The sequence below is a fragment of the Sturnus vulgaris genome, chromosome 15, assembly GCF_052056855.1.
Source record: "Sturnus vulgaris isolate bStuVul1 chromosome 15, bStuVul1.hap1, whole genome shotgun sequence".
Taxonomy (NCBI): Eukaryota; Metazoa; Chordata; class Aves; order Passeriformes; family Sturnidae; genus Sturnus; species Sturnus vulgaris.
In genome coordinates, this window is record NC_142257.1 from 7,200,993 (window position 1) to 7,219,849 (window position 18,857).

General features: G+C 46.8%; 2 protein-coding genes across 52 annotated transcripts; one reads left to right on the top strand and one right to left on the bottom strand.

The window, feature by feature from the left end:
* The first annotated feature begins 3,123 nt into the window (after window positions 1-3,123).
* HNRNPH1 (heterogeneous nuclear ribonucleoprotein H1) lies at window positions 3,124-18,627 on the top strand. Of its 50 annotated transcripts, none has more exons than XM_088173625.1 (17): window positions 3,124-3,214; window positions 3,769-3,880; window positions 9,772-9,831; window positions 10,597-10,734; window positions 11,569-11,724; window positions 11,930-12,073; window positions 13,589-13,727; window positions 14,726-14,904; window positions 15,139-15,210; window positions 15,310-15,422; window positions 15,589-15,724; window positions 15,882-15,965; window positions 16,098-16,148; window positions 16,481-16,564; window positions 17,010-17,072; window positions 17,179-17,271; window positions 17,844-18,627. In XM_088173625.1, exons 2-17 carry the CDS (start codon window positions 3,832-3,834, stop codon window positions 17,966-17,968), a joined length of 1,686 nt encoding a protein of 561 aa, XP_088029751.1. In that variant the 5' UTR covers window positions 3,124-3,214; window positions 3,769-3,831; the 3' UTR covers window positions 17,969-18,627. The 50 variants fall into 50 exon arrangements, with proteins under 50 accessions (XP_088029751.1, XP_088029774.1, XP_088029766.1 ...); XM_088173622.1 differs by having other exon boundaries at window positions 3,125-3,214; window positions 15,289-15,422; XM_088173623.1 differs by having other exon boundaries at window positions 3,168-3,220; window positions 15,289-15,422.
* On the bottom strand, window positions 4,452-9,256 carry LOC106859571 (deoxycytidine kinase 2). 2 transcript variants are annotated; one of them, XM_014886937.2, is made up of 7 exons: window positions 8,875-9,250; window positions 8,138-8,253; window positions 7,537-7,730; window positions 7,172-7,319; window positions 6,808-6,923; window positions 5,412-5,511; window positions 4,452-4,742 (listed from the first exon to the last, which is right to left on the bottom strand). In XM_014886937.2, the coding sequence occupies exons 1-7, from the start codon at window positions 8,972-8,974 to the stop codon at window positions 4,704-4,706; spliced, it is 813 nt and encodes a 270-aa protein (XP_014742423.1). In that variant the 5' UTR covers window positions 8,975-9,250; the 3' UTR covers window positions 4,452-4,703. The 2 variants fall into 2 exon arrangements, with proteins under 2 accessions (XP_014742423.1, XP_014742422.1); XM_014886936.2 differs by having other exon boundaries at window positions 4,452-5,511; window positions 8,875-9,256.
* Window positions 18,628-18,857: the final 230 nt, after the last annotated feature.

The window sequence follows — 18,857 nt, forward strand, 5'->3', positions numbered from 1 at the left end:
AACAGGCGTTCTTCCCACTGCTATAATTCTAATGCTGAAAAACTGAAACGTTGGCAGGCCTGGGTTCCACTGACCAACAGAGAAACGCCAGACTGGTGAACTCTCACACCAACCCTGAAAGGGGGCAACCATTGAGGGAGCAGAACTCTTCATTCTCACAGTGGCAAAGGATGGTGAGCACAAGCTGTGGATAAACTGATGGCACAAAGGGAAGGGTGATAGCTTCTAACACTGCAGCAGTGGCCTCAGAGAGAATAAGGGACTTGGGTATGTGCTTTCCACTAAAAAAGTGTTTCTCAACCCCCCCAACTGTTTTCCAACTTGGCTTGTTAGTGAATTACAACTTAGGAAAACTGGGAAACATGAGCTACATCCAATCCATGCTGCAGACCACCATTTTCAGAGAAATAAATAAGGGTAGAAAACAAAAGTGAAAAGGAAGAAAGGCCAAGAGTAGCCAAGAATCCTCTTAAATTGTCCAAAGCAAACATGGGAGGGACACTGCACTGTCTAAGCTGTGAACTGGCAGCATTAGTGATGAACATGGCCATGTTATCTAATATGGCAGAACACACATAATGCATTTTTAATAGCATTGTTTAGCTTCTATTTGTCACAGCATTACAGCTAGAGGCTGTTTCAAAAAGCATGGGAAATAACAGAAAAGTTATAATTGAACGGTAGGGCTTTTGACTGGAGGTCACACACAGAGAGAAACATACAAAGCATCGGTAGTATAAGACTTACATGTATTCCCTGTTTTCAGAGCCCACATGAAAAACAAGTCAGCTGCAGCAGTGTTTACTCAGAGTTAATCAGGTTTGCAGATTAACTGTAGGATCCTGAATTATAGGTGCTTACATGCAAACATGAAGCACATGCAAAACACGTAGCTGAGACATGAAAAATGAACTCTGTGATGGCAGCAGCAGAAGAAATAGGTAACAGCTAAGGAGGAAAGGGAAGGCGCATACAGTGATGATGGACTGAGTTCTGTTGTCTCTTCAGAGCAGGTATTTAAGTTCTGATCAATTCTCCTTGTAATGGCAAATGCTGATCCATGAAAGAATCGTCGGAAATTATTTTTTGCATTGCAACAGTATCTCCAAAACCTACTCAGAAATGAGCATCTGTTTCGCTCCCAGACACACAAAGTGTCTCCATATGCTTGGATGACTACAGAACTCTCAAACCAGAACTGCAGATTTTCTCCATTATTTTCTTGTCCTGGAAAGAAGCACAAGTAAGATAACAAAGAGAGAGTGGTAAAAAACAGAAAATTCTTGATCAGGTATGAGGTTTGAAGAGCTTTACTTTGGTCCAGCTTAACTCTACACCTGTGTACTCAGCTTTATGCATCTCTCTGCAGCTGGACTGGGGCTCCTCGCCATGAACCTGTGGGGAATTTGAGATGTTCCACAGGAGCTGTGACTATCTGGCAGATTTCTACTCTGAAGGCCACCTCTTTGTCCATTTTCTCCCTGATTCACTACAACAGCAGGCTGAGCTTGGCTTGGATTACAGCCCTCACTCCCCCAGCTGACTTGAATGAGGCAAAACCTTCTGGTTTTGAGAGCAGCTCCTCTCCCCTGCTGTCTGGACAGCAGGTGTGCCTTTCCTCTTTGCAGGAATGAAACAGTGAACTTTGGAAGTAGAACAAAGCCTTTTCACGAAAAAAATATGTACCCAGAGCTGCAGCGTGAGCTGCTGGGTCTGTTGGAGGGGAAGGTGCAGGTGTCAGGATCACACCATAAAACAAAAATCCAGATAAACATGAGTTTGAATCCCAGAAGAAATCATGTAAAGAAGAAACTGTACCAATGTTTTCAGGAAGATATTTGTCTCCTGTCTCCCTTTGTGCAAGTGCTCACATACCATGGGACCACCCCTATGTGCAAAAGCACTTAACCAGCCAGGGCTTCTGAGGAAAAGGGCTGCTCTGTTAGCAGTAATTCCATTTGAATTGTTAATTATTTTTGTCCTTCAAACACAGCATATACATTGACTAATCACAACTCTTCTGATAACTATTTATGTCTTTGCTTGTCCCTGCTGCTCATAGTCACGTTCTTCCTCTGGAAGTGGCTGTACCAAACTTACTGTGGGATATGTCAAAGACAGGCTGAGTTTTTTGCCTAGGATTAGTAGCAGTTACATATTTGCAGAAAGAAGTCATATGACCTTTATTCTAATACTGGAAGGATATCCAGAACTTCTTGTCAGTGTGAACACAGGATGATTTTAATTTCCTAAGAGACCTCTAAAGCAATGTCTTACATTAGAATCCTGTTTAACTAAATAAACATAGAATCAAGAAAATATTAGGCAAATCAGCCTTAATTTCTCACTGTAAATTAGATAGCAAGAGAACAGGCATTACAGCTCTCTTTAAAGCAATTTAACCATGTAGATCATGATGCATAAACAACAGAAAACCCATTTTCTGTCCTTTTCCAAACGCATTGAGGACTAAAAATACCTATCAGGACTAATAAAATGACACATAGTAAATGTACCCCAGTGTATAAACATTAATATGTACTATAAAAAGCCAAAAATTATCGTTATGTCACTGCTAGAAACGCAAAGGCCTCAACGGGGATTAGCAAAGGGATTTGCTTTACAGTCACTAAAACTCGGCCAGAAACAAAGCTCGGAATCGATGCCACACCTCCACAGTCCTAAGGTCACCTCTTATCTCTTCAATCTCACAGCAAGGCTCCCTTGCAGCTATTTTAACATGAAGCTGCTTCAGCTCATGATTCTTTGTGGAGACGGTCGGTCTGGTTGGGAGAGCGTGCTCTCAGGGCGCAGAGGGCATGTGAGAAGTGGCCATTCCCAGCACCCACCCGGGGATCCCAGGCCCAGCTCCAGCACAGGAACCTCCTGCACCAAACCCAAACAGCCCCAGCAGTGCCTGAGCGGGGTCTGCTCAGGCCGGGCTGCGCTCCCCACAGCCGGGCTGGGCTGCACTCCCCACAGTCGGCCTGCCCCACAGCCGGGCTGCGCTCCCCACAGCCGGGCTGCCCCACAGCGGCCCTCGAAGGTGCGCGGGACCCTCACGGCCTCGCCGGCCAGGCCCGCGCAGGCCCCGTCGTGCCCGGCCCCCGCCGCGGCGGGAGGCGGAGCCGAGGCCAGCTGACACCGGCGGCGGGCGGAGCTGCAGTGCGCGGAGCCGCCGATCGCCGCCGGAGCCCCGCGGCTGCAGCTCGCCGTGAGCGCGGGTGCCGGGGAAACGGAGACGGGTGGGGGGCGGCGGGGCGGGCGTAGGGGGAGGGACAAGGCCACCGCCATGTTCGGGAGCCGGGAAACGGAACGGGCGGGGGCGAGACTCGAACCGGAGCCGAGGCCGGGAACAGAGGCTCGAACCTGGGCCCCTGGGGAATCGAACCCGGTCCCGTGGGGGGCACAGGGGCTCGCGGGACCCCCGGGACGGTTGCGCTCTCCCCCCTCCATTATTTCCCCCCCTCCCCCCACCGCGCGCGCGGGGGGCCGGACGTGACTGGCTGCGTTCAATTTGTCACGCGGCCATTGGCTGGCGGGGGCGGGCGGTGCGTGACGTCAGCGCGCGGCGCTGCGCGGCCGGCGGCCATTTATAGGCGCGGAACGGGCGCTGCGCAGCCGGAGCGAGCGGGCGGTACCGGGCCACGGGCGGCTGTATCGCGGCCCATCCCCGTGGGAGTGCTGAGAAATCCCCCGCGGAGCGCCGATCCACCTTCTCCGAACGTCCCTTCGGCCGCCACTGAGCTTTTGTTTCTGTTCGCGCAGCGCCTGAGCGCCCCCGCCCAGCTTTGTTCTTCTTGCGGCCCCTGCGGGGAAGGCGCGGCCAAGATGGATCCTTGTCACACCGAGGAGACCGAGGGCGAGATCCCCGGCCTGGGTAAGGTCTAGCGACCGCGGGCGGGGAGGGAGCGGCGGAAGGGAGAGGCGGGCGGGGGGAGATGGGCGATCGGGCCCTCGTGGTGGCGCCCGCTCGGGTCCGGTGCCGCGGAGGCCCCACGATGGCGCGGGGGAGAGGGGGGGGGCGGCGGGGACGGGCCCGGCCGCGTGCGCCGCTCAACCCCCCCTGCCGCGTGCGTCGTGTCGGGCGGGGCCGCGGGGACTCCTCGGGGTCGCTGTCCCGCCTCCAGCGCCGCTGCCGCGCCCGCGGGTCCCTCCCCGTGCTGGGGGGGGGTGGGGGTGAGATCGCGAATGAGATAAGCGTAAATTACAGTTTATTACAGGTCTAACGTCCAGCCTTAAGTAGCGTAAATCCGGTGGAAACGGCCACTCAGTAAAGCAGAAGTTGAAAGTAAAGGTTTCTGGACGCCATAACAGTCTCGTCTTAAAATGGTGAACCCGTGCCAGTTATTGCAAAACAACCCTGCTCAGCGCCTGCTATCTGTTTACTGGGTGTCGGCCTCTGACAACCGCTGAGCTCCCCCGCGGGGAGAGACACTCGAGAGGCAATATGACTTTTAAATCTTTATTAAACAGAGAATATATAGGGAAAAAAATCATCAAAGCACACACCATATTTGTTCTTCCTAGCTGTACAGAAAGGTCTATCAAAACCCACACAGCACAGACAAGGAAAAAAAATAAACCCCAAACAATGTTTTTACAACTTTTGGCTTGCTTTAAAATTAGCTATATAGGTAATACATTTGTAAAGTAAATTTTTGAACACGGATTATTAGGTGAACTTCAGGGCCTTACTCGAATTAATTTTCATCTTCCAAAGCAGTCAGGAAAGACTTGACCTATGAGAAAAAAACATATGTATTATTCGGTGCATTAAAAGCTAAAGTACCAGGCTTTTCCCTTTCTTTGTAAAGAAATAGTTTGTTACTGTAGTTTTCCAGTGATGTTTTGCCCCTACATTTAATTCATGACCTGAAATGCATATGGCCTTTCAGAGGGGCAAAGGTAGAAGATGCCACGTCTAAGTGTTCAAAACAAAGCTATTAATTGCTGGTTTCCATGAGGATGTAATGACAAATATCTCCACAACTGATCACTGTGTGCCCCTTCCTAGTTTATTTAGAGCTGTTTAATTGAGGAAATTACTGAAGAATGACTCCTTTAAGCCGAGTCTAATCTCAAATTTGATGACCCAGAACAAGATGAAGAAAATGGTTTATGGTTCGGTAGGAGAGCACTTCCTCATGCTTTTAAGTATTAGGAGGAGGTTTTTTTTCCCATGGACTGGTCAAACAACTCCTCTAGAGTTTCTTTTGACATTCACCTCCCAAGTCTTGCCTTTCCTTGGAACTGGTAAACACCATTTTGACTGAAGTGACCTTTTTATTATCACCTTGTTTCCTCAAATGGTTGTTTACTCTTCCTCCCAACTCTGTTTGGAAGTGTTACTACTTGCGTGGTAACCATAGAAGAAAAGGAGATGCAAACCCCCGACATTTGATACTTACTTTATCAACCAGGTACTCCTGTTTAATTTTATCCTTCTTAAAATCTTCATTAACATCCAAAACTAGAATAGGAATTTCCTTAATGTACTCAAAATCAAGTCTGTTAAATAGAAGAACATAGTTTGAGTAAAAACTACATAAAATACTGTGTATACAAGACCTCTGCTCTTGATTACCACGTGCACCCAAGATGTTAAAGCTGATGCCCAAAACTTAAATGTAAAGCTCCTGCCAAGTTTGTCCTTAATTGGTTTTCATATATTTCACAAATGTGAACTCTTAGTATCTATCTGTAATGTACAAGTGGGGGGGAAGATAGTTTTTTACCTTAATTTCCTTTACCTCTTTCTTGTCATGGAATCAGTTATCAGTTTTGTAAAATGAAGTATTTTCTTTTTTTTAAATCTCCCTTGTCCTGTATCTCCCCCACCTAATCCACTTACCAAGATATATTTTTAAAGCTTCCTTTCATGAGGATGATCTCTTTAACAGGTTAGAAGACTGGTATTTAAAATGTGTTTGGACATAAGCAAAACCATTTTGGCTTCAGTTTAGGAACAGATGGGAGCAGTAGTTAGTCTTTCTTCTGAGTGTGGAAGGCCTTTCTAAAATGCAGTATGTGTGCTGAGCAACATTCTAACTTGTGCTTGCACACTTCAGTGTTCCTATTACAAACACAGGAAGTGGCTTGCTTACAAATTTGGAATGAGTACACAATGTAAACATTCCCAGAATTCCACACTATGCGCTGCCTTCTGTCTCCTAAGCATTTGGGTCATCCTATGTGAAAACTTCAGCAAACAGATCAAACTGATAATGTACTTTTCCTGGAATTGTAATGCTTCCCATTCAGTAGAATATTTTGGGCTCCTCTAGGGGAAAATCTAGAGTCTGCTTTCATGTTTAGAGATTCCTTAGATGAGAAAGCCAGTAGGAGTTAAAAAAGTAGAGATCACTCAGCTGATGGTTAGGTTTCTTGTCTGTAACAGGTCTGCAAAAGACCTTCCTGATTATTGTTTAAACTGAAGCTTATTTAAAAGTAGTTGGGGCCTTGTCTACCCCTTACATTGCAACAGAAACTGGACAGTGATAAATGTACGTGATTGGCCCCTGAACACCATTTTAAGTGTCCTATTCCCGAGTTCTTCCAATTAGCAAAATCCATGTCCTTGCTGGAGTTAGAACTGTAAAGCTTCCTAGTTGAAGCTAATGCTTAACAAAGGTTTTAAATTAGATGGAAGTTCCATCTCTTGAAACCTGAAGTGTGTGGGGTGTAAATAGAAGTCTAACTGCCTGAGTGAAGCTAGACTTATGGTAAACTTGGTAAAACTAAGGCTTAGTGTAGGAAAGAGCCTTGCCTACAAGTTGAAACTTGCTTCAGAAAATGGGTTCCTACCTCATAGTCCTTTCATGAAGCCAGGTTTCGTGTTTATAGTGGAGATTTTCCAAATACTCAAGCTCAATTCCTTGCTCCTCTTCTCTTCCCCTCATCTGTAGCCTTTCCATGCATTTCTGGAAAAAAAAAAAACAAACCAAAACACTATAAACCTGGTCAATAATCCTGTGTTGTAGGTTAAATCAGCTAAACGGATCAAGTGGCCCTAACTTGGAAGGACTAATGCTAGACATTAGTGAGCATTAATTTTAACTATTTGGCTGAACATAAATGAGTTAAATCTAGAATAACTTTTAGAAGTACCCTCTTAAGCCTCTGGAAAACAAAGTTTGAACTGAAAAACCTCCATTTTTAGTGAGCATACCTGAGGTGTGGTTCTGAGATAGATCATGCCGTCCAGTTCTATATCTGATTGAAACTGATTCAAAAGCCATGTATGCCAGTCCTGATAAATTGACCACTCTGTTTCATTAATGCTTCCAGACTCGAACAAGTTAGAAGCAAACACGTATCTGCAATGAAAAACATCAGTCTCATGCCAGGAATGACAAAAGTGAACTACCAAAACACTTGTCATTGGAACAGAATGATGGTATTGAAAAAATGCCTCAATCAAGCCTGCTCCCTTGCAAATATTAGTTTAAATATCAAGTGTTTTCTCAGCTCCATGTCTTTAAAAGACCTGGAAGCTGTTAATGGGAGTTCTTGCCGTGCTGTGAGAGTAATTACCTGTCACTGTACACAGATCTTTCGAAAAATTGTACTGGATGTTCTGCTTCATGTAGCTTGGCTGAGACAGGTTTTAATTGTGCTTTTACTCGGCTCAAACAAGCATAAGTCTGAAATGTGTAAGCCCATCTTGTGGGTTTGTCATACAGCATCTGAAGCAAGTTTCCTCCACTCTTCTGAGATGTTGAAAGTTCCTAGAAGGCAAGAGAAAAAAGTTAACATGAATGTATGGCTTTTCTCGGTCCAGAATGCTGAGATGTTTTAAATAAGAATTCTTGGCTTTCTTTTTATTATGAAGAAAATGCTTAGGCATAGGATCTTTGAGACTTTTCCCTCCGGTGATAGTGGTTTTTGTGACAGCTTCTTCGAGTAGTTTGAGTTCCAGATTTTAGTGCAATTCCCGTGAAGTAGGGGATGTAATTTGGAATATACATTCAGTAGTATCTTGCCTTTACAATTTGAGTGCGAGTGCCTGACCAGCTGTGGTATGATAGTGGGGATGATCTGGCTGCTGCAGACTTAAGTATAGCTGGATTTTGGCATAGCCCCTTGTCTGTGGAACTACTTGCAGTTTCTTTCGGCCCAGATCCTGCTCACCTACCTTATACTCATCCTCGGCTGTCTGGATGTTGCACCATTTAGCGATGGGCTCGGGGATGATCTCCCACTCATCGCTGTGTTTCTCCAGCAGCCTGACAAACGTTGACTTCCCCGCAGCTGCGGAAGATTAGAGCAGTTCACAAAGGGGTGGGGGTTGTTTGCTGTGGTGCTACTGATGGACAGGGGGACAGTTTGAGAGTTGTTAGCGACTAGTGGAGCGCGGGGCCGGCCGTGTGCGCAGTGAAGCAAACAGCGCTAATCTGCCGTGCCGGAGGGGCCGCGCCCGGCCGGGCTGGCGATAAGAGCGGCCGAGGAGCAGCCGACATTTTAGGAGCTGCCGTGGCGGGCGGAGCCTGGCGGGAAAGCGAGGGAGCGGCCGCGCAGGCGCTGGGACTTTGGCGCGGGCGGGAGCAAACGGGCGCTGCAGCCCCGGACAGGCCACGGGGCAACGGGGGTTTGTGCTTCTGAGCCTGCCCTGCGCCTTGGAGTGACTCATGGGCACCCTGCCCGGGGGGCACCCCATCCACCCCAGCCTTGCTCCGGGTTTGGGTCCCGGTGCGGCTCTCCCTGCAGAGCCCTCCGCTACCCGCAGAGCCGGGGGGACAAACGCCGTGGCCGCCCCTCTCCCTCCCAGTCTGCCCCGGTACCCCAAACCCTTGGGGTGCTCTAGGCCCCCCCGCCCCCTCCTCCCCCAGGCTCCCCTACTGCCCTGAACCGCCTCCCCACCGCCGAGCTCACCGATGTTCCCCTCGATGGAAATCTTTCTGAGGCGCTTTTGGAAGCTGGAATCGAGGGAGCCGGGGGGGCTCTGGCAGCGCCGCTTGGCAGGGGTAGACATGGCGGTGCCGAGCGGGAACTCAAGGGGTTCCCAGCTGCTCCAGCGCACTTTAAGCGTCCCGCCAGGCGGGTGGGCGGGATGGTCGCTTCCCGCCAGTCCTCCCCGGGAAGAGGCGGAGGCGCTGCTCCCTCCCCCGCCGCTCCTGCCCAGCTCCTGCCGCCGCGGTGTTACAAAATGGGCATTCGGCAAGTGAAATGGCGAAAAGAGCTTTTTGCAGGAAGTGACTGTAGCACGGTTCCACTTACTGATCTAATTTGCATTTCTGTAAACCAGTTCGCCATGTTGTTTGATTTACGTAAACTTGAGCATGCACTTAAAAAAAAAAAGTAAAACCGCCTCCAGCTGTGGGGGTGGGGTAGTTGTCAGTAGTCCAGAATGCATCAGTTACGTGAGAGATGAGGCAGTGTAGGCTTACAGTCTGTTTTAGTACTGACTGGAGAGAAAACACTAATGGAGGAATAGTGTTCATCTGGAGACTGCTAAGAGCAGCTTCTGGGCTACAAATATCTATGTCGGTGCTCTAGGAGCCTGCTTAACTCGAGGCATGGGTCCTCTATCACCTTGGGTAGACAAGTTGAAACATGAGCTGGTTATCCAAGGGGAAAAGGGGATGGACGATTCTTAGATGATGAGTTATTCCAGTTTCCTCTTTGCTCCTCGGTAATACTGAGATTCAAGGTGAAATCTAGCTAGGTCTGGTGTGTTTGGAGGAAATGGGAGGGAATTAACTTTTCCGTTCTTTTATCATAATTGTGATCCATTGTCTCTTCTTTCCCCATCTCCTCCAAACACACCAGGCTTCAGTGACCGAAGCGAGCAGATTGTTTCACGTGGGGTAGCGTCAGCCTTTGAAGCTGGTAAGTGCTAGTTCCCACGTACGGTGTGCGCAGCCAAAGCGCTCCGCTGTCCGCGCCACGCGGGAGCCGCGACGGGCCGGGGCGGGGGCGGCAGCGCGCGGGGCACGCGCAGTGCGGCGAGCGGCGCCCAGGGCGCGCGGGGCCGGGGCTTTGTTCGGCGCGGCGGGCGGGCGGCGCGTGCGCACAGGCGGCGCGCGGGGTCTCGGGGGCGGGGCTAGGCCACATCGGGGCGCATGAGCCCCGCACCCGCCTCGGCCACGCCGCAGCCGGTCCCGTGCTCGGCGCAGGGCTCCCGGTACTCAGTACCCGCTCGCCACACGCCGCTCTCTGCGAACTGGCCGTGGGCGCTGAGCCATCGCCGGGGGCCGCGGGCTCGCCAGAGCGGCGTCTGGGACCGCGCTCTTTGTGCGGAGGAAGGCCCGGCCCAGCGGAAGCGGGAGCACCCGCCGCCATTTCCTAGCGCGCTCTCGCCACAGGCTCGCCCGCTCGCTGCCGCCTGACCGGGACTAGGCGCTCTCCGGACAGCGGATCAGGCTCGGAGCCCTAGAACCAGCGCGGAGCCCCACCATGTGTGCGTGCGGGGAAGGGGCAGGGCGCGGGCCGGGGGCGGGAGCGGCGCCGTGTGTGTGAGGCGGCAGCGCCCGAGGCAGAGGAGGATCAGGGAGGGCCGGGACACAGGCCAGGGGGGCCGCCGGGCGCTCTGAGGGGGTGCGGGTGGCGGCCGTGCTGAGCAGCATCTCAAAGGGCCATTTCTGGTCTTTCCAGCAACCACAGAAGCAGAGACGGAGCAGAGCCTCACCCCCAATGTGATGCTCAACTCGGAGAGCAGCGAGGGATACGTGGTGAAGGTCCGGGGACTGCCTTGGTCCTGCTCCACCGAGGAGGTGCAGAGGTTCTTCTCTGGTAAGTAGGGCTGTGGGGAAATAAGAGGTGTGGGAGAGGGGCCGGGCTCTGCTGTCAGTTCTGGGTCCCTCACAAGGACACTAGCAGTGGGAGTGCTGCAGTGAGGAGTTCCAGGAGGACTCAGTAGCCAGTGCAGTTTGTAGTGCAACAAGTGCTTCAGCCAGAACCTGATATGCAAAGCCATGTTCGTGCTAGCAGGAGCTCAACACGAAGGCGCTTAGTCTGAGTTGCTGAGATAGCCACAACTGCCTTTGCTTCTTGAGCAACTAGGAGAGAGAAGGTTCCATTATAAAGAAAATTCAATCTCAAGTAAGAATATTGAAGCTAAATCAGTTTAGTTCTAGTATTGTCCTAAGAGACTCTTGTTAAGTGTTTAGTGTGTGTGTGTCCTTCCCCAAATTATTAGCATCTGCAGTAATAAATGCATGCTTTCTGCAGCATCTGGGGCTTTTAAAACTGCTTCAGGATTTTGGTGTATTTGACTTGGTTCTGACTTAGTTTATTACGCTTACACTGATTGTTACTATTCCTTATTTAATGCTAGTAAGAAAGTTATGATCAAAAGCGGATAGTATGTTCAACTTAAGGCAGAAAAGCTTTGGAAATAGCTAATTGCAGTTATCCTTAATAGTGATCCATATGCTTGACTAAACAGTAACTTTAGTTAGCTTCTTAATTAATTGGTCATTTTACAGTTGTAACAAGAATGCTGCTGGTTTTGTTGTCTTGATATAACTGATACTCAGTACTTTTTTTTAGGTTTTCTGAAACTTTCAAGGTAACACTGTTTCTGTAATAATTAATATAATTTTGGCCTTCCTGTTTAACTTTCAGATTGCAAAATTCTGAACGGGGCATTGGGTATCCGTTTCATCTACACCAGGGAGGGCAGACCAAGTGGAGAAGCATTTGCTGAACTTGAGTCAGAGGAGGATGTGAAATTGGCCCTGAAAAAAGACAGAGAAACAATGGGACACAGATACGTTGAAGGTTTGACTTGGTCTAGTAACTGACTACATTGTGTTTGTGCTTGATGGGTTTTTGGTTAATTGCTTTTTTTGTCTCTTTAAAATGCATGTGAAAGGACAAATGGACTTGCATATATATATATATATAAGTTGACTAGTTTCAAGGCAAATTACTTTAAAAATTGTTCCTTACTCCAGAATGCATTAATTCTAAGTGCCTTTTACAGTTTTCAAGTCAAACAACGTTGAAATGGATTGGGTTCTGAAGCATACTGGTCCCAACAGCCCTGATACAGCTAATGATGGTTTTGTACGTCTTAGAGGACTTCCATTTGGCTGTAGTAAAGAAGAAATTGTACAGTTTTTTTCAGGTATGTGGGATACAAGTAGTAGCTATAGCACTATTGGTTTATGCTAAAAAACCCCAACAAACCAAACAAGCCTGGATTGCCCAATAGTACTTCCAACAGTATTATCATGGGTATTAAAAGTAAACAACCCAATTCTTCACTAGTTTCCTGGGCTTGAGGAATCCTTTGGATCACTTCCTAAAGTACTTGATAATTAAATAATTTAGGGAATGCCAAAAAGTTGCTGGAATTTATACTTGGTGGAACATGCTGTTCCAAGTAAGGATTGTAGAAAAGTGTCTTGCTTTCCAAATAAAGCTGAACAGTTCATGTGGGAGGATATTTCTGCCCCCAGCCTTGGCTGATTGGCCCTGGTCAGTAAAGGATGTAGAATACCCTCACCACTGGGCTCTGTGTGAGGAATAGGTTCTCACTAAGGGTCCATGACCTCTTCCCAACATAGAGCTAGTATTGAATGAAATTCAGAGAAAACCTGCTGAACTTGGTACCCAAGTACAGATTTACAGATTTGCCCCTTTCTCTTCCTATGGTGCAAAAAACCCCACCAGACCCTTGATGTTGCCTAGCTTGAAGTTTTTATGGATGAAGAGATAATGTCTTGTTTTGACTAATTTTTACTTTTTTGCAGCTGTTTTATGTTTTACAAACTGGAATGAGACTATTACAATGTCCAAGAATGGAATTTGTTGATTGTTTAGTATTTCACTTGTTACTATTTTCAAAATACTAGATTTATAAATGTTTTGCTATAACAAGATATGATTGAACTTGCTGTTTTGCTTTAAAATACAGTAGAAACATTTCCAGTTTTACAGTCTCAGAACTTGTTTTTTGTTTTCTGAATTGGTGATATGAACAAGAGCAATTTCTAAGCATGTGCATTTTAAGATGTTTTTTTCTTACATGGTGAAATAATTCAAGCTTTATAGTTGTTAATGTGCTTAATATACAAAATGTGTCTCTTCTGTTCAGGAACTAATACTTAAAAGTTACTTCATGATTTTTTTCTTAGTTAAGCACTCCTAAATATTAAAAAAAAAAACCCAAAGAAACAACAACAAAAGCAATGCTGAAACTTGATGTTTGCATAAGACTAATTATTTTACCTGAGTGACTTCTAGTAAAATACTTGTTCTGTATAAAGCTGTTTAACTTGCTGTGTTTAAGTTCTCTTTAAAAGTTCATCTTAAATACTTTCACAGAATTGACGAGGTTTGTAATAATGTGTGAAGTTCTTAACGCACCCTGCATTAGATGCCTTCTCTGAGGGGCTCTCCTGACCCTCAGAGCATTTCTGTGCTCTGCAGGGTGGGTTAAGAACCTGAACTGAATGGTATGTGATCATGGAGCTCTTTGTTGACATGCGTTTTTTATTCTGGTGTTCTAGAATCAACATACCATTCTCTTAAAAGTGTTTAAATTCTGGTGTTTTTAAAGCTATAAGAAAAAACTCATGACTGGGCTTGTGATGTTAATATTGCCCCCCTACTGGGGTTATTTGTCCTTGGGTTGAAGGGTTGGAAATCGTGCCAAATGGGATAACATTGCCGGTGGACTTCCAGGGGAGGAGTACGGGGGAGGCCTTCGTGCAGTTTGCTTCACAGGAAATAGCTGAAAAGGCTCTAAAGAAACACAAGGAAAGAATAGGGCACAGGTGGGGATGGATGGTTGGTTGGCTCTGTCACTTTTCTTATGGTAAACAATTAAATCCATATTCTCTCTTCTGAAAGTGTTAATATCCAAATCAAAATAGTATTTTGGTCACTAACTTGGTAATACGTAAAGGTATTGATTGCTACAGTGTGTGTGGCACAGACTGTTTAGATATACCCAAAAATACAAGATAAAATTGGGCTAAACTAAAATGTGCTTTGGAAAATGCGTAGTAATAGGCATTAAAAACTATAGCTTGGAAATAACAAAGTTGAGAGACTATGGCTTTAACTTCTCAAATAGCACCAATTCTGCCTTTAGCTCTAAAGACATGCACAGTATTCTTACTACCATAAGAAAATGTGATACTTTCTAAACTTGTTTTATAAGTTGAAATGTAACAAATTTACTTACTTGTATTAATCTTCAATGTAATAAGCATAGCTTTCAAGAAATTGTCACAAAGGGTTTTTATTCAATTTTACTTGTGACTATTTTTCATTGAAGCATGCACCTTTTGCCTACGCTGAATCTCTGAAGCATAGGCTGGGTTCAGTAGTACATGCAGAGCTTTATGTGGCATCCTGATGGGTTAAAGTCTCGGTGGAGATCGGGTTTTTAACCCTCTGTTTCTGTTGCCTTGAGCAACAGTGCTGAGTTGAGTGGACACTGGTCCCTCCTACATTGTTTGACTAACATTTTAAACTGGGGGGAGGTGGGTGAGGAATCAGTATTGCTCCCCCACCCTTAAGGTTGGGATACTGCAAAGTATGAGGAGCACGTAAACCCTTCAGTAATTTTAATTTCTTGAAAATACACTGATTTAAATGTAATGTAGTGCTAATAATAGAATGTCATTGCCTACATAATGTAAGGAAACCTGGCTTAAAATTACTGCCAGTGTCAAGGCTATGACTAAATGGCTTGTTGTAATGTGAAGTTGTGAGGTGTTAGTGGAAGGAATCAAAGACTGACCTCTCCCTGTGCAAACACCCGTAGGTACATTGAGATCTTCAAGAGTAGCCGAGCAGAGGTGCGCACTCACTACGACCCTCCCCGCAAGCTGTTGGCCATGCAGAGACCTGGTCCGTACGACAGGCCCGGCCTGACGCGCGGATACAACAGTCTGGGTAGAGGAAGTAGCTTGGAGAGAATGAGACGTGGAGCCTATGGAGGAGGTAAGTGCACAGAGGCCCAGGGAGCTGCTCCTTTGAAAAGCAGCAACTCTTGGACCTGGTAGTGTCTCCCCAGCTGTGTATGTGTCCTTGGCCTTAATTCTTGTAGAAGAAATGAAATGTTGTAGTAGTTGTTGTTTGCAGTGTGTACTGTGTATTTGGATCTTTCTGTAGTCGAAATGAAAGTTTATTTGGATCTTTGTGTAGTTGAAATGAACATGTCCAATCTGTTTCTAGGTTATGGAGGTTATGATGACTACAATGGGTATAATGATGGCTATGGGTTTGGTTCTGATAGATTTGGAAGAGGTAAGGATCTCTAATAGGAACAGTAACTGAACTTACGACATGTCCCAAAAGAAACTAAAATACATCTGAAAGACCTAGAATGGACTCTTTTCTCCGCAGGGATGTCGGACCACAGGTACGGCGACGGATCGTCCACCTTCCAGAGCACGACCGGCCACTGCGTCCACATGCGAGGTCTGCCCTACAGAGCCACGGAGAATGACATCTACAATGTGAGTGCCACATGCTGCTCCCCAGTGCATGGCTTCAGGTCTCGGGGTCCTTGGGGGACGTGCCAGCTGCACTGCAGCTGGAGTGTTCCTCTGGAGAAAATGGCTTGTTGTAAACCCGAACTGTTGCATTGGTGCGTTTTAATCTCTGTGACTGTTCTGTGTGTAGTTCTTCTCACCTCTGAACCCTGTAAGAGTACATATTGAAATTGGACCAGATGGCAGAGTAACCGGAGAGGCAGACGTTGAATTTGCTACTCACGAGGACGCAGTGGCTGCTATGTCCAAAGACAAAGCAAATATGCGTAAGTCCGACTGCTCGGAAGAGGTGGCTTTGGGAGCTGACAGCACTGCAGCGTAGGGCATCTGCTGCAACTGGAATGCCAAAGATTTCACTTGCAGTGAGACAAGCTGTATCGGTTTGATGTGAAATGCTCTCATTGGAAAACTTTCTTCTTCCAGAGCACAGATATGTAGAACTCTTCCTGAATTCTACAGCAGGAGGAACTGGTGGTGCCTATGGCAGTCAGATGATGGGAGCAATGGGTATGTAACGGTCTTACTGCACTTCCAAACGAGCGCTTGCTATTGAAGGAAGCTGGCTCGTTTTGTGCAGCTCCTGTTTATTGTGTGCCTGGCATCAAAATTTAAATTCAACATTCTGTCTTAATCACACAGTCAAGGAATCGGAAGGGGTAGTCCAAGATTGGAACACTAGCACATTGCCAGGTATATATAAATCTTTTGGAAATACATTTGAGCTTTAATAGGTTGAATAAATTTTTGGTGCTGAGTGTGGTGTGCCTGGTGGGATGAGTGGCTTCTTTGAGAGTGTGATAGTGCACAATTTGGGAGATGCCTGTCCTTTTTGTTCTCCTTCCCCTTCCCTGTTGGGGATACCAGAACATAGTTCGGTGATGGAGGATGTATCTGTGGCACGTGACCTGCCATTCAAGCTGAGTCTTGGTGGTGAGAGAGAGATACTTGGAATTGGGAGAAACTGTCTGAATTGCTCTGGCAAACCCCAAAACTGTTTAAAAATCTAAAATGTGTGTTTTCAGCACAAGTCTTAAATGCCTGTTGCTGTTGTGCCTCTAAGACAGATACCCTCCTGACACCCAGCTGGGCTGGTTTCGGAGATGAAGGTGGGGTTGGTTTCTGGGGGGGGCTCCTTTCTTGAGGGTGCTGGGGTGGGGGTGTGTGGATACACTGCTGCTTTTATAGTATTTTGTTACAAAATGTTTGTAGTTCTAATGATGATACTGAAACTGCAGAAAGGAGTGTAGGCAAGTGATGAGGTGACGAGCAGTTTGTTTAAATAGAGATATCTGTGTCTGAGCCAGAGCACTGCTGTGATGTGATGCATAATCAGTCTGGAGCAGAAAAAATAAGCGTCAGGGCCATGTGCACATGACTGACTCCAGTTAATGAGCTTCTGTGCTTCTGGAAGGGCAGCACCACTGTGTGAGGTCCCTTAAAGCAAAGTTTAAGTTTTTTGGGGTGTGTTACAATGCAAATCGATCCTATTTAGTATAGTCCACAGAAATTGTAAAAGTAACTTCTAAAGTTCTTGTTGCTGCTTGGTTGCAGGAATGTCTTTAGAAACCCCATCACTTTCCTTGAGCATGTTAAACTTCCCTTGGTGTGAGCAAGGTAGTGCCAGAGTGCAGGGGCTGTTGGTTGGGTGAGGGCTGGGTTTGTTGATGATGAGCAGATCTTGACCGGCAAGTTTTTAATGTTTTTGCCCTTAACTTAAAAGGGAGCCAGTCCAGTTACGGTGCTCCAGGCAACCAGCAGCTGAGTGGGGGTTATGGAGGAGGATATGGAGGTCAAAGCAGCATGAGTGGCTATGGTAAGAGCATTTCTTTGCTGGTTTCCATTGGGCCAGGTGCAGCAGGCTTAACATGCCCTTCACTGGTGTTGAAGGGTTGTGTTATAACCTGGGCAGCACAGGCTCTGAACGTTAAAGATGTGGCTACTGTGAACGTTGGGGAATTGGGGGGGGAATCAATTCAAAGTTCCAATGGGGATCTGAGGGGGGAAATGTGGAAAACTGTTCTAAAAGGGGCAGGAAATGCCAGTCTCAGACTTGCATTGCTCTGATCACTTCTTAACCCGAAAGCTGGAGACCGGCTTTGTTTAAACACAATACAAATGGGGGAGGGGGTCATGGGAGGCTGGGTCCTCCCTATTCCCCCAGAGCAGTGGTAAAGCTCTGGCTTGGGAAGGGGGGTGATGCAGAGCTCGTGCTGTGGTTGAACATCCGATAACTGACTTCGGGTACGGAGCTGTAAACTGACACTTTGCAGCGTTGGGCACGGTAGACGGTATTTACGAGGTGGCCCAGCAAGGACAGGCGTTGGGGCAAGGATGCTTCGAGTCGGCCTGAGGCAGCTGTGAACCTGCTGTCGGTTTCCCCCTCAGACCCCGGGAGCCAGGGCGCCATGAACAGCAGCTACTACAGCAGTGGGAACCGTGCATCCATGGGAGTGAACGGCATGGGCGGCATGTCCAACATGTCCAACATGAGTGGTGGCTGGGGAATGTAACCAATCGCTGACTTTTGGTCACATCTTTTTTAAAAAACAAAAAAACAAAAAACTAAGTTTAACAGTTTTGCAATACAAGCTTGTGATTTATGCTTTACTGTAAGTGAATTCAGGATTGTTTTAAAACCTTTCAGGTTCAGTATTTTTGAACATACAGAAATGAACATTCATCTAGGATGTAATAACCAAGTAAAGACTATAACTGTTAAACAATTTGGAGCGTTTCTCAAGTTAGTTTTGTTGTAGGAGTGTATTTAAGCAGTAAGCGTATTTAGGTTAAAGCTGTTCGAATTATGTTAAATGTTGCTCTTATACCATATTACATCCAACACCGTTTTGAATACATGTTGAAAGAGACATGCTTTTTTGTAAAGAACCAATATAGGAGCTGTGTCTGAAAATCAAAGTGAACATTTGGCATGTTAGTTCTAGTTTCTTTCTTTTAATATCCTGTAAGGCATGTTAAAGCTTTTTTTTTTTTTTTAAGTTAATGGGGGAAACATGTTGAGACGCAATACGGCTACTTTAGGATTTTGGTCTTGGTGTTCGTATAAAATTCTGAGGCCTTGATTTAATCTTTCATTGTATTGTGATTTCCTTTTTAGGTGTATTGCGCTAAGTGAAACTTGTTAAATAAATCTTCCTTTTAAAAACTGGAACTCACTCCTTCTTGACCTCCCGCTTCTTGTAACCACACTTGAACCCATGTTCTCTGTGACTGTTGTGCTCTTAAGGTGCAGCTGCGGAGCAGTGACTCCTCACAGAGCACTGACCCATGGAGTGTTACAGTGACAACTGAGGCGCTGGGGGTCCCCGGTGGGCGTTAGTTCAGGGCACTGCATGGCCGTGCCCTGAGCAGGGGGTCTGGGCTGGGGTGTGAGGGGTCATT